The sequence below is a fragment of the Leucoraja erinacea genome, chromosome 28, assembly GCF_028641065.1.
Source record: "Leucoraja erinacea ecotype New England chromosome 28, Leri_hhj_1, whole genome shotgun sequence".
Classification (NCBI taxonomy): Eukaryota; Metazoa; Chordata; class Chondrichthyes; order Rajiformes; family Rajidae; genus Leucoraja; species Leucoraja erinaceus.
This window is the reverse complement of record NC_073404.1, coordinates 11,225,571-11,238,590: the sequence shown is the minus strand read 5'-3', so window position 1 is coordinate 11,238,590 and position 13,020 is coordinate 11,225,571. Positions and strand designations below refer to the sequence as shown.

General features: G+C 44.8%; 1 protein-coding gene across 1 annotated transcript in view; it reads left to right on the top strand.

Moving 5' to 3' along the window:
- bcas3 (BCAS3 microtubule associated cell migration factor) overlaps positions 1–4,424 on the top strand; it is a gene marked incomplete at its 5' end in the record, with an annotated part of 612,428 nt that extends 608,004 nt beyond the window's left edge. Inside the window, one exon of the mRNA XM_055657406.1 lies at positions 3,642–4,424. Within this exon, the coding sequence (XP_055513381.1) occupies positions 3,642–3,790 (149 nt within the window). The remainder of the gene's footprint in view (positions 1–3,641) is intronic.
- Positions 4,425–13,020: the final 8,596 nt, after the last annotated feature.

Below are 13,020 nucleotides of genomic sequence, written 5' to 3'. Positions count from 1 at the left end.
TCTCACCCAAAAGCTATCACCTCTAGTATTTGATTTTTTCCATCCTGGGGAAAAGATTTTGATTGTCAGAAGTTGGTAAGAGTCATTGGAAACATTCTAAATTTCTTTTGTCTCTTGAGGAAGTAGAGGCGTTGGTATGCTTTTTTGGCCATAGTTTAAAGTAGTTAGTCCAGGACATCTCGTTGGTAATATTTCCACCTAGGAACCTGAAGCTCTCAGCCATAGCACTTTGGCACCATCGATGTTGATTGGGGCTTTGTATCACGTAGAATTCACAACCATTCCATCTAATAGTTCTCTGCTGGTGTTGATAGGCCAGGAATCTCAATCTATCTCACTCCGTCAGTTCATCTTCATCTCATCCTATCACCAAAATCCTCCATTCCTGTAGTTACCTTGGCTTCAACTGTGCAGCCTTCTCAACTGTGCAGCTTGCTTCAGCTACTCCTTGTGGAGAGGTGTTCACTCTTCTCACTGCCCTCAATTAGGACAGGTGCGGCAGAGGTTCACCTGCACCTCCTCCAACCTCATCTATTGCATCCACTGCTCTAGATGTCAGCTGCTCTACATCGGAGAGACCAAGCGTAGTCTTGGCGATCGCTTCGCCAAACACCTCCACTCGGTTCGCAATTACCAACCTAATCTCACGGTGGCTCCGCATTTCAACTCCTCCTCCCATTCCGAATCCGACCTTTCTGTCCTGGTCCTCCTCGATGTCCAGAGTGAGGACCACCGTAAATCGGAGGAGCAGCACCTCATATTTCGCTTGGGCAGTTTACACCCCAATGTTTGAACATTGACTTCTTTAATTTCAAGTAGTCCATACTTTCTCCTCCACTTCTCAGCTCTCCCTCAGCCCACTGGCTCCACTTCTTCCTTTCTTCTCCCGCCACCCTCACATCAGTCTGAAAAAGGGTTTCGACCCGAAACTTTGCCAATTTCCTTCGCTCCATAAATGCTGCCTCACACGTTGAGTTTTTGCAGCATTTTTGTCTACCTTCGATTTTCCAGCATCTGCAGTTCCTTCTTAAACAAATATAAACACAGTGCCTGTCCCTCCCTTTTCTCTAGCTCAGGAAACAATACCCAAGTTTGCACTCAGTCCAATAATCAAAAGCTAACTTCAAGCATACATTGCAGATGTTGATTATTAGTATATGGGTTTTTTCGGCCAAGGCAGTGAGCCAGTGAGTGGGGAATAAGGAGCAGCTCAGTGTCGTTTCACTCAGCGCTTTTTAGCAGAGTCGTTGTTTCAGCTTTGAGCAAGTTGCTTCCAGAAACTGATGACTCAGTGGGTAACCGCACAGTCCGGCGTGCAACTGAATCACAGAGCCTGCTTCGATCTCTGCACTATGCTGAGTTTGTTGATTCCACCCTGGTGACGCACCCCTGGTTAGTTGCCCCACGTCAGGGAGAAAATCACGAGGAGTCGGACTGCCCTCTTGTGCAAATTGAAGAAATCCCGTTGCATTACTGTCAAAGAAGAGCAGGAAAGTATTCTGCCCTGAAGGTGTTTTATCCCTCAATATCACACAAAACAAAATATGATTCATTGTTGTCTGTGGGCATTTAAGACATACAAATATTAATACTGGTTTCTTTTATTAAAACAGTGAGCAGTCTTTTGCTGATTTACAGCATCTGCACATCCATGGTGTGTCTCTGTAGGATTATTCTTTCTTCCTAATAAAATCAAAAAGTGCAGAAAAAACTCAGCAGGCAGGCAGCATCAGTGGAAAGTGAAGCATTTAACGTGTCAGATCCTGAACCCTTCCTGAGAATTGTGGAATGCTCCTCTTTCTCACGGTGGCCGAGTTGAAATGTTAACTGGTTTTTCTTTCCACTGATGTTATCTGACCTTCTGGGTTTTCCCTGCGCATTAAGTTTTTATTCCAGACTTCCAGCATCTGCAATTTTTTGCTTTGATCTTTATTTTGATCTATCGTTCTGATTATTATCGCGTGACACACATCTTGGGCAGTACGTTGGTGTAGCGGTAGAGCTGCAGGCTTGCAGTGCCAGAGACCCGGGTTTGATCCTGATTACGGGTGCTGTCTGTACAGAGTTTGTGCATTCTCCCCATGTGCATGTGGGTTTTCTCCGGGTGCTCCGGTTTCCTCCCACACTCCAAAGACGTACAGATTTGTAGGTTTAATTGGCTTTGGTAAAATTGTAAATTGTCTCCAGTGCATAGGATAGTGTTAGTGTATGGGGTAATAGCTGACCAGTGCGGACTCGGTGGGCCGAAGGGCTTGGGTTCTGTGCAGTATCTCTCTACAGTTCTTTGTTCTAAAACAAGGCTTGTGGATGAACATCAGGCATGACGAGGATTGACGTTATCTTTGTTGTAACTCACCATCAGGACAATTGAGATTACTCGTGGTGGAGGAGAAGAAATGGTGATATGAAACAAGGTGACACAGTAGTACTTAAATCTCGGTTCTATTAAATTCTTAGTGATCCCCAGATTTCCATGGCAGGGTTGTGATTTGGAATTTATCCAAACAAATTAAAGATGAAAATTGGAAAAAAAATTACAAATGAATGAAATCTGAAATGAAGCCGGCAAGTGTGGGAAACAATCAGCAGGTCAGTCAGCATCCAGGGAAAGAGAAAGAAAGTTAACACTGCAGTTCCACGACCCCTCAGAATGGGCGAGTGGCTTCAACCTGAAATGTTAACTCTTGTTTGCTTTGCAGCTTATGTTTTCACCATTTTATAGAACATAGAACAGTACAGCACAGGAACAGGCCCTTCAGCCCACAATGTCTGTGCCCACCATGATGCTAGATTAAACTAGTCTCCTGTGCCTGCATTTGATCCATATCTCCCCCACCCCCTCCCCACATATCCATGTGCGTATCTAAAAGCCTCTCAAACACCACTATCGTATCTACCGACCTCCACCACCACTTTCTGCTTTTATTTCTCTGAACACTGTGGACTTCAGTCAATACAAATTGCATGGGCATTGAGAACAGGTTGCAGATGTTCAGGCTCCACGGCCAATATCGATCCCTCAACCACGATCACAAAAATCAGATTACCTGGTCAGTTTCTTACTTGTGGCTTGTAGGAATTTATGCCATTTGACTTTTATTTTTCCTCTCTTTGCGACTGTGACTGGAGATTAAACCATGCTTCATTGGTTCTGAAGCTTTGGTACACACCAAGGTTGTGGAAGAAGACATTGTGGATACTCTTTCTTTTTTCTTTCCGTCCCTTCCCCTAATCCTTGGTTATTGCAGGTTGGTGCCTGCAAATTGCCTCTCTGCCTTCAGTGACAGAAAGTAGAGACACAAATGACTGCAGGTGCTGGAATCTTGAGCAAATCACAAAGTATCTGAACTCAACGGGTGAGGCAGCATCTGGAGAGGAAATGGACAGAAAATGTTTTGGATCAGGACCCTTCTTCAGACTAACACAAGAAATAGAAGCAAAAGTAGTCCATTTGGTATCTGCTCCGTTATTCAACAAGATCACGGCTGATCATTGACCTCAGCGTCAATTTCCTGCATTAACCTCGTATTCATTGATTCCCTTAATATCTAAGTTGGCAGAGAAGGGAGAAGTGTCGAGGGAGGTTGTATTTTCCTGCTGACCCCCTGTTGGCTGAAAGACTTTTCTCCTTTCTCTTGCAGAGCTTCAACGAGAGGGGAGCATCGAGACTCTGAGCAACAGCTCGGGCTCCACCAGCGGAAGCATCCCACGCAACTTTGAAGGCTACCGCTCACCACTGCCCACCAACGAGAACCAGCCACTCAGCCTCTTCCCCTCGAGCTTCAACTAAACCACATTGCTTCTCCCGCTCCATACCCATCTCCTTCAGCCACCTTCCTCCTCTCCCTGGCTCCTTTGTATTCTCTCACTCCCATAAATCCCTCCATTTATCCCTCCCCAGAACCTTTTTTCCTCCTCAACCTGATCTTTTCCAAACTTCCCCTCTCTTTTATCAAGGTCCTGCGCACTAATCGATTGGAGCCAAAGCTAACCAGGTCAACAAGGTGGACATTTGGGAACCTATCTTGCTGCATCCAGTAACTGCCGCAGAAATACACCATCATCTAAATGGTGGGCGCTGTCACAGCTTAGTTCACAGTTTGCAGCATATTGTGAAGTGTGAAAAAGTGTCTGTAGTCTTTCCTAACCTCTACATCTTACTGAATTCTCATTTACAGATACTGACAAAAGGAAGAGCTAAGGTGCTAAATCAAGGACTTAAAAACATCATTTCATGTTATGTCCATTTTTTTTCATATTTGCCACACTTTATTTCTGGGGTGAGAATACTCACTGTTGCCTGACTACAAATGTTAAAATGATGCCCTTTAGGTTTCATTAAGAACCTGTTGTTACCTAAAGATTTCCCACTCCTATGATGATTTCTATGACTGGTTTGCTTACATTAAAACACACAGGAATAATTTGTCCACTGACTCCAATTACATCCGTAACATCTGAGTGCTACTGACTGCCTTGGGGGTAGAGTGGAAGAGATGATTGGGATACTTCAAGGCCTTGGCATTCACTGACGAAACAAAAAAGAATCACAGAAGTAAATTGATTACAAACAATTCACTGAATGTTTACTTGCCAGACTCTGAGGTCCCTGCACTCCATTTGTTCCAGTGATGTGGTCAGGACACACTGGATCGATAAAGATACTTTATAAATCACTGGTCAAATGTTTAAAAAATAAAGATGTGCAGAGAATTCTAGTGGGAGACATTGCAGGAAAGAAAAACAAAGTGCCAGCAATAAGATGTATTAACCAGCATCTGCAATTCTTTGTTTCCACGGGATTTCCAAATATCCTTTTATTCACTGTGTTACTAATAGGGGAAGTTATTTTTCAACCATGTCATCTGTCCCACAATTCAGCTTAGCCATTATTCTTTTAAAACACCAAACAGGAGTCTTCGATGGAATCACCCCTTTGTTGAATTGCAGTCCAGGGCAGGCAGACTTGAGATCCCTGAAACAGGGGTCTCAGAGGAACTGACCTACACATCTCTGGGGCAGAAGTTTCAGGGAAGGCGGCAGTCTGTGGGAACCAGGGCCCAAGGGGAGGGCTGATGGGCCTGGGATATACATGTTCTAAGGGAATTCCTGATCTGGAGTGCGGGATCCTGAGGTGCTCAGGGTTTGGGTGTCCCACAGGTGATGGTCTTTGGGCTGGTTCCACACCCGATCCCCCTAGACTCCTCCAACTGGCATTTTATGGGTCAGGAAGGGAACTTTTAATGGCAATCTAGATGTGGGCAGGAGAAGTCCTGATATCACTTCGGGTTCCGTCCCAAAAGTGGGTCTTGGTTAACAAACAGAAGCAGGACCTAAGACGTTCCTTTGTTCTGCTCTCTGACTCACAAAAAAAGTCTCATAGCTGACACGGCCTCCTTAGCGAGGTTACTTCACCCTTCTGCCGAGCCCAGTTCCAGGCCCATGAACAGTAAGAAAGAAGCTTGACAAGGATCCAGGAACCAACACTGTTGCTATGGGCCCTGCTCTGATCAATAATGGCTTCCTTTGAGGAAATATTTGTGTTCTTCTGCTTCTAAGATTCATTCCTTTTGAGGAGTAAAAGTTCTGAAGATCTGTTTCTGTAACACAGTGATGCACAGCGGCTATGCTGCCAGTCTACAGCGTTCCATTGATACATTTGACTGCCATCAATACTCTGAGGTTCCATTGCCAGATATAGAAGACTACATCTTCTGTTGATTGCTCCATGGATTTTGTCTTTAAAGTTAGGAAAACTATTTCTCTTTTAAACATCATTGTTGCCCCCACTGAGATGGGCTCCTTTACAGAGCCTTTGCATTCTCTGCCAGGAACACACACTACTTTTAGCGCTAACCTGACAAAATGCGGGCAGTCCTAAACCTGCTGCTGTCAACACTCTTCGGCAATAGACGCTGGGACACTCGCAGGTGATGGGTTCATGCTGTGCTCCAGGTCGCAGGTTGAGCGTGCGAATGCGCCACTAGACTGGAGCTGGTGTGCGTCAGCCCCTGGAAGACTGTCTCATCCAGCACTGCCAACACAATCTGCGGCCCTTGCTTCCTTCACTCAGACTGGGATATGCCTGAGAGTCAGGCTAAACAACCACAACACACAGACCACAAACAGCATCACGGAGATTTGCTGAATGAATCATCTGCAAACACATCGGTCCATTGACAACACTCGAGGGGCCCTCGGAGGAGGATGAACCTCTTGCAGATTAGTTTAATTTAAACAGAATTGCTTTTGTTTTCATTAAGAACAGTTTCTTTGTGCAATCACAGCCATTCGTGACATTACAAGGCAATCGTTTTGCCCATCGCGTACGTGCTGACTGAGACAAGTGCCTTTCATGTCCCATCTCTTGAGCCATAGCCTTATCGGTGGGTAAACTGGTCACGTAGTTACTTTATAGATACGTCGAGGTTTAATGTCAGGTTTCATCTGCTCGGGTTTCTGGTCTTAGTTAATTTCAAGTGGGGAGACAGGGCCTAGTTTCAGGGCAGGAGCCGTGGAGACCCAGCCACATTGGGGACAGGACCTATGGGTGCCCACCACCCTGGGGGCCAAGTCACCCACCCAGCCCGAGGGATGAGGTCCTAGTTCATCCACTCACCTGGGGAAATGTGGGCCAATGGGCATAATTCTGGTATGTGAGGCCTATGGACATCCAGCCACACTGGAGGCCGGTGCCCCTGGTCAACACTTGGGTAGTTGAGGGTCTCAGTCAACCCATGCATGCAGAGGGATGGGGCCCAGAACCAGCTGATTGGAACAATAAGCACCCAGCCATTCTGGGGAGAGGACCCAATGACACCCCTTCCTCTTCACATGGAATCCTACACCAATCCACTCCAAGGGAAATTGACCCAGAAACACCACCCCTCCTGGCATGGGAGGTCTTATGTACATCTACCCTCTCTGGTGGTCAGAGTCTAAGGACACTCCCACAGGCATTAAGTTTATGATGCTCACTGTACCTAATGCTTCCTGGAAATTTGTCCAGTGGGGATCATCAGTATGAGCGAGCTTCAGGGCTTCTATCATTGGATTTGGTCCCACATTGGCAACCTGAACAGGCTGTGGCTTCCACTAGGACCGGCTCTGGTTTGGTCACAGTTCCCATTGGCACCAACTAACATTGATATATATGCGCATGTTTTTCATGAATGATCATTTTTTGATTGGTGAACCAGCCACGCCACGCCTGATGGCTGCTGAGCGCTGAATACTATTAATATTTCAAGCCAACATCTCCCAGAGAAATAACTCATTAGGTTTAGGGATCCTAGTTGACATCCACTCTCACATCTCCACCACCTCCTCTCTACTAGGGACACCTCCCACCCCTGCTGTATCTGCCTATCTCCGTCTCCTCGATCTGAAGTTGGTCACAGGGTCCCTGACCTGCGAACCGTTTGTGGCTCGAGATCCCACACTGCAGAAGATGGCAGCCACCACACAGCAGGCAACAGATCCGAGTCTGAAGATGGGTCTTGACACGAAATGTCACGCAGTCCTTCTATCCAGTGATGCTGCCTGTCCCAATGAGTTACTCCAGCATTTGGTGTCTATCTTTGTGTAAACCAGCACCTGAAGGTCCTTCCTACACAACACATCCATCCCGCAGGTCTCCCAAACACTCACTCAATCGTATGTACGGGTTGTACGCGTCGAGCCTTCACAACATGGTCTGGACCAGTGGTTCCCTGGGATCATAGCTCAGCACGGAGCATAGGATCTGCTGGTTTGAAGGCACCATCTCCCCAAACCGTTTAGTAGCTGAAATAACAATCACAAAGAATGTAATATAGAAGTAATAATTATTTAAATCATATTTCAGCCTTCATAGAAATGACAGCGTGAATCCAAAATAGAGCTGCAATTCAAACTAACTGATTTATTTCTGCAGCACAAACCCAACGACTGCCTGCCTTGAGTCAGTTGGAGATGTTTGCTTTAATGCCTATGTTTTATCTGAGGATTTTGTCTGTGGGATTGTTGTCAGTCATTTTATAGTCTTCTGCCTATGAGAACTTCCTGTCTCTTGTGCCTTGACATATTGAAGGCTGTGGGGAAGGTTACGTAGGGAGTTTTTGAAATCACAACGTCTGACTAAACAGTCTTGGAGATGTTTGTGGTGGGCATAATGCTGTGATCATGGCATGGATTATGTCTGTCTATGTGACTGGACAGTGGAGGGGCAGGCTACTCTCTCATTTGCTGCAATGAACCAGATGAAGGTTCAAGAAGCCTAATTCCTAGAATCGGACAGCTCAGAGTGAAGCACTTTTTTTTCCTATATCATCCAGTGATATCACCAGGATTCCCAGAAAAAGAACATGTTCTTACATATCGCTGAGAAAAATGGAAATGGAAAGAATAGCAAAGGAGGGAATACAAGAGAGGGAGTCTCAGGAAGGAAATTTGTGAGCGGGATTGTCAGAGGGAAAGCTTGCATCAAATAATAAGGAATAATATGCAGAAACAGCTGCTGAGAGGGAATGGTGTAAGGGGGGGTGGATGCAGAACAATTGAGATATTGAGGAAAATTGGAGGGACCAGTATGATTCAGTGAAAATACCAGGAATACAGGAGAGCGCGCACTGGAGAGAGAGGTGACCAGTTATTCCTGTTTTGTGGTTTAAAAACAAGCCCATTCCTGTGGGGACTACACACAAACATATGTACATGCGCACAAGGTCGCTTACATACATCCATACATAAATATGTACGTGAAACACACATACACGCACATACCACACACATGCATACTCAGTTATACATGAGTGCATATATACATGCATATATACATATTAATCCATCAACAAAACAAAAATATTGAGAGACACAGTTACTGCAGATGCCGAAATAACTTAGCCGGTCAGGCAGCATCTGTGGAGGGAATGGGCAGGCAGGAATTTGGCTCGGGACCCTTCTACAGACTGATTGTAGTAGGAGGGAGAAAGCTGGAAAATATCCGGAGACGGGACACAGCCTGGCAAGTATCAGGTGGATACAGGTGAGCGGGCTTTGATTGCTAGGTGGGTGGAGTAAGTGACAGATATGAAAAGGAGACAAAAGGTGTCAAATAAGGAGAGGAATGAAATGTAACTCGAGAGGGAGAGATGGGGGATGGGGTGGGCGGGTAACGGGTGGAGAGAAGTGACGGGATAGTGGGAGAAATGGGTGCACATTGGGGTAGGTGTGGTCACAGGAAAGAGATAAGGGGAAGGGGAGGATACTTAAAATTGGAGAATTCAATGTTCAAACATTTCTGGTCTAAAGAAGGGTTTCGGCCCGAAACGTTGCCTATTTCCTTCGCTCCATAGATGCTGCTGCACCCGCTGAGTTTCTCCAGCTTTTTTGTGTAACTTTCTGGTTCATTACCAGACTCCAGTTTGTGGGATCCTGCCGTGTACAAAGAGACTGCTGCATTTGATTGGTAATAATAATGGCCAGACTTCAAAAATATTCAGCTGATTATAAAGGTTACAGCAATATCAGGAGGTTCTGAGAGGCATTGCTTGAAAATACAAAGCTGTCTGTCTTTCCTGTGGACCAGCTGCTGGCAAATACCAGGCTCAAATTATCAATTTTTTTATTGTTGACTCCATTAAGTTTTTTTTTCCATCTGCTCACCACTTCCTCCCCTCCCTCCTGCCCTCGAAATCAGGAACTTACCACATACAGAATCACAACCATGAACTGGCGCCACCACAGATTCTCCACCCATCGTTCTTTGATCCAGATTAGATCCCAATCAGGGTCTGTGGTGTAAATACAGTAAAACATCAGGTCCTGTACTTGTCACTCTTTATCAGACATACAGCGCCTCCAGCCTTCACACATACGATCAAAGGCAGACATGCAGGCAGTAAAGGAATTGACCTCTTCCCCATCCCTGTCATTATCAAGTTGCCAATAGAGTGTCTGCCTTCCGTTCTGCAATCAGAAAATTGCCACCTCGCTGCCTGCTTCACTCTGGCTGTTGATTTGCTTCTACACTGCGCTGGAAGTGACTGGCTTCCTGCATTTTGCAATGATACCGAGTACTGTTTTTGCTGCTAATTTACTCCTCGTTTCAGCCAGTCCAATTAATAAAAATAGATTGTAAATCTAACTTGTGAAATCGTCTTGAGTGCTTTAAACAGGTGGACTCCCAACAAGCCCACTCATTTATACAAACTGCGGCAAAGGACCACCCAGCACGAGTGCACAAAGCAGCAAAGTCATCATTAATATCAGTTGCCTAAATTGGGGGGAGCTGTCAGACAGAGCAGTTCGGCAACATCAAGAGTATTTAATTGTCACGAGTACCGACAATGGAACAATGAAATTCTTACTTGCAACAGCATCGGAGGCCTGTAAATGCAATGCATACAAATAACAGATACAAGGGGAAAAAGTTCAAATAATTTAATAACCGTGACATGCAAAAATCTCATGGTCCTTAGTGCAACCAAAGACAGTTCATACAAGTTCATAGTTGGGGTTAGTGTTGGGTAGTGTTCATGTGTCTGAGGTTTGTTGGGAAGAAGCTATTCTTGAATCCAGTGATCACAGTTTTCAAACACCTATACCTTCTTCCCGAGGGTAGACGTGAAATGGGAGTGTGACTAGGGTGATGTGGGAGTGATGATATTGGCTACCCTGTAAAGGTAGTGTCTCCCATAGATCTCACTTGGTTTGAAGATCAGTACCAGTGCGGACAGGAAGGCACTACAACGGGTGGTGAAAACCGCTCAGTACATCATCGGTGCCCCGCTCCCTGCCATGGATGCCCTCCACCGAAAACGGTGTCTGAGACGGGCCGGGAAGATCATCAAAGACCCCTCCCACCCCAACCATGGACTGTTTGCCCTCCTCCCATTAGGGATGCGGTACATGAGCCTCAGGTCTCGTACTAGTAGGATGAGGAACAGCTTCTACAACAACACTATCACATTGCTGAACTCGGAGTCCCGCCGATAGATTTCTCCAATCTCTCCGTCCACATTGTTTGCTTATTCTGTATTTTTATTTCTATATTACACTATTACTACGGACTGACGCTAAACTGCATTTCGTTGTACCCATACTTGTATCTGTGCAATGACATTAAAGTTGAATTGAAAAAAAAAATTTTGATGGACCAGGCAGTGTCTACCATTCTCTTTAATCTACTTCCATCCTGAGCTTTTGAATTTCCTAACTAGGAATTGATACAACCAGTCAGTATGCTCTCCAGTGTACACCTGTAGAAGATCAATAATGTATTCGCAAACATACCAAATCTTCTTAATCTTCCAAGGAAGTATTGTTGCCTTTCTTTATGATTGCATAATCATACTCTCAATCATACCTCCCAGACAAATGTGTCCAGACTCCTCTGTGGCAAAATCTGGATGTTATATCCCATCATCAGGACAAACACACTAGAGGTAGCAGGACAGTTGCATCCAGGCAGATGGAAAATGTCCTGGGAATCCCTGATATGTAGCTACTATACCATAAATTCTCATGGATTCAGGCAGACATGGGAAGGAAACTTCCTTCTATTTAACACCTCCCACCCTCCTTCAGCTGAAGATTCAGAATTCCTCCATCCTGTTCAACACTTTGAAGAAGCACTGAGACTAGCAGCGACTGCAAAAGGTCCTCTGGGTGGGGACTCAAGTGTGCATCAAGAATGGATTGGTAGGACCGCCACTGACTGAGTCTTAAAGGACAAGAGCGAGTCCACAGCAGGTTGAGGGTGAACAAACACAAGCATAAACCCGCCCGACCTCCCACTCATCTTTCTACTTGTGGCAGATGCATCTATCCAGGACAGCATTGGTGAGAGTGAGCTGTGCGTGATTCTTGTAGAGGCAAAGCCCTATTCATACCAAGGATGTCCATCATGTTGCAGGGCCTTGCCATCATATTTCATTCAGTATAAGGCTAGTAGAGCTTCTCAAATACTTGCTCATCAATTAGGGATGAGAAACCAGGTGTGGTCTTGCCAGTGATACCTGTATCCTAGAAATTAGAAAAAAGAATAATTGGGAACATATTTTGGTCAAGCCTAAAAGATAGAGATCAGTTAATGTGCAGTGCAATTAGATGAATGTTCCCGTTACTCCAGATATTTGATGTCCCTGTGGCAAAAATGCACAGAGAATTTCACACCAGATACTGTGACCATCACCAAAACACATAAAATACATAGAAACTTAACTAGAGATTGGTAATACGAGACAGAATTATTCCAGGGCATGATAACATTATACAGCAGACCCTTAGAATGCAGTTTGACATAAAGCAGAATTCTTATGGACATGTGCACTCACTGTGTACAATTGAGCGTTAAACATATGTGGATTATTAATGACTGCACATTATATAGAAATGTTATTTCACTGTAACTTGTGCAGACACGCATTATCAACCATAACAGTTTACCAGATCATCTATAAGATAACAATGGTATGACACAATTTCAGATTCTCACACAGAGTAAAACATGAGGAAGACACTATGAGCGTTGTAAAAGCTCAAAAGTCAATGGACAAAATAACCAAATGGATTACAGCAATATCATATTCAATTTAAAAGGATTTATAGGTGCAGACTTCCCGTGTAATGTTTCTACAATACACAATAACAATGTTTATAATAGGAAAACTGTTTAACAGGAGATACAAAAACACACAAACTCCTGGAGGAACTCAGCGGGTCAGGCAGAAACTTAGAGTAGCAGTGGAACAAGCAGCATCTCCGGATTGAAGGAATGGGTGACATTTCAGGTCGAGATGCAAGCTTTCCCTCTGATAATCCCACTCACAAATTTCCTTCCTGAGACTCCCTCTCTTGTATTCCCTCCTTTGCTATTCTTTCCATTTCCATTTTTCTCAGCGATATGTAAGAACATGTTCTTTTTCTGGGAATCCTGGCGATATCACTGGATGATATAGGAAAAAAAGCTTCACTGAACTGTCCGATTCTAGGAATTAGTCTTCTTGAACCTTCATCTGGTTCATTTCAGCAAATGAG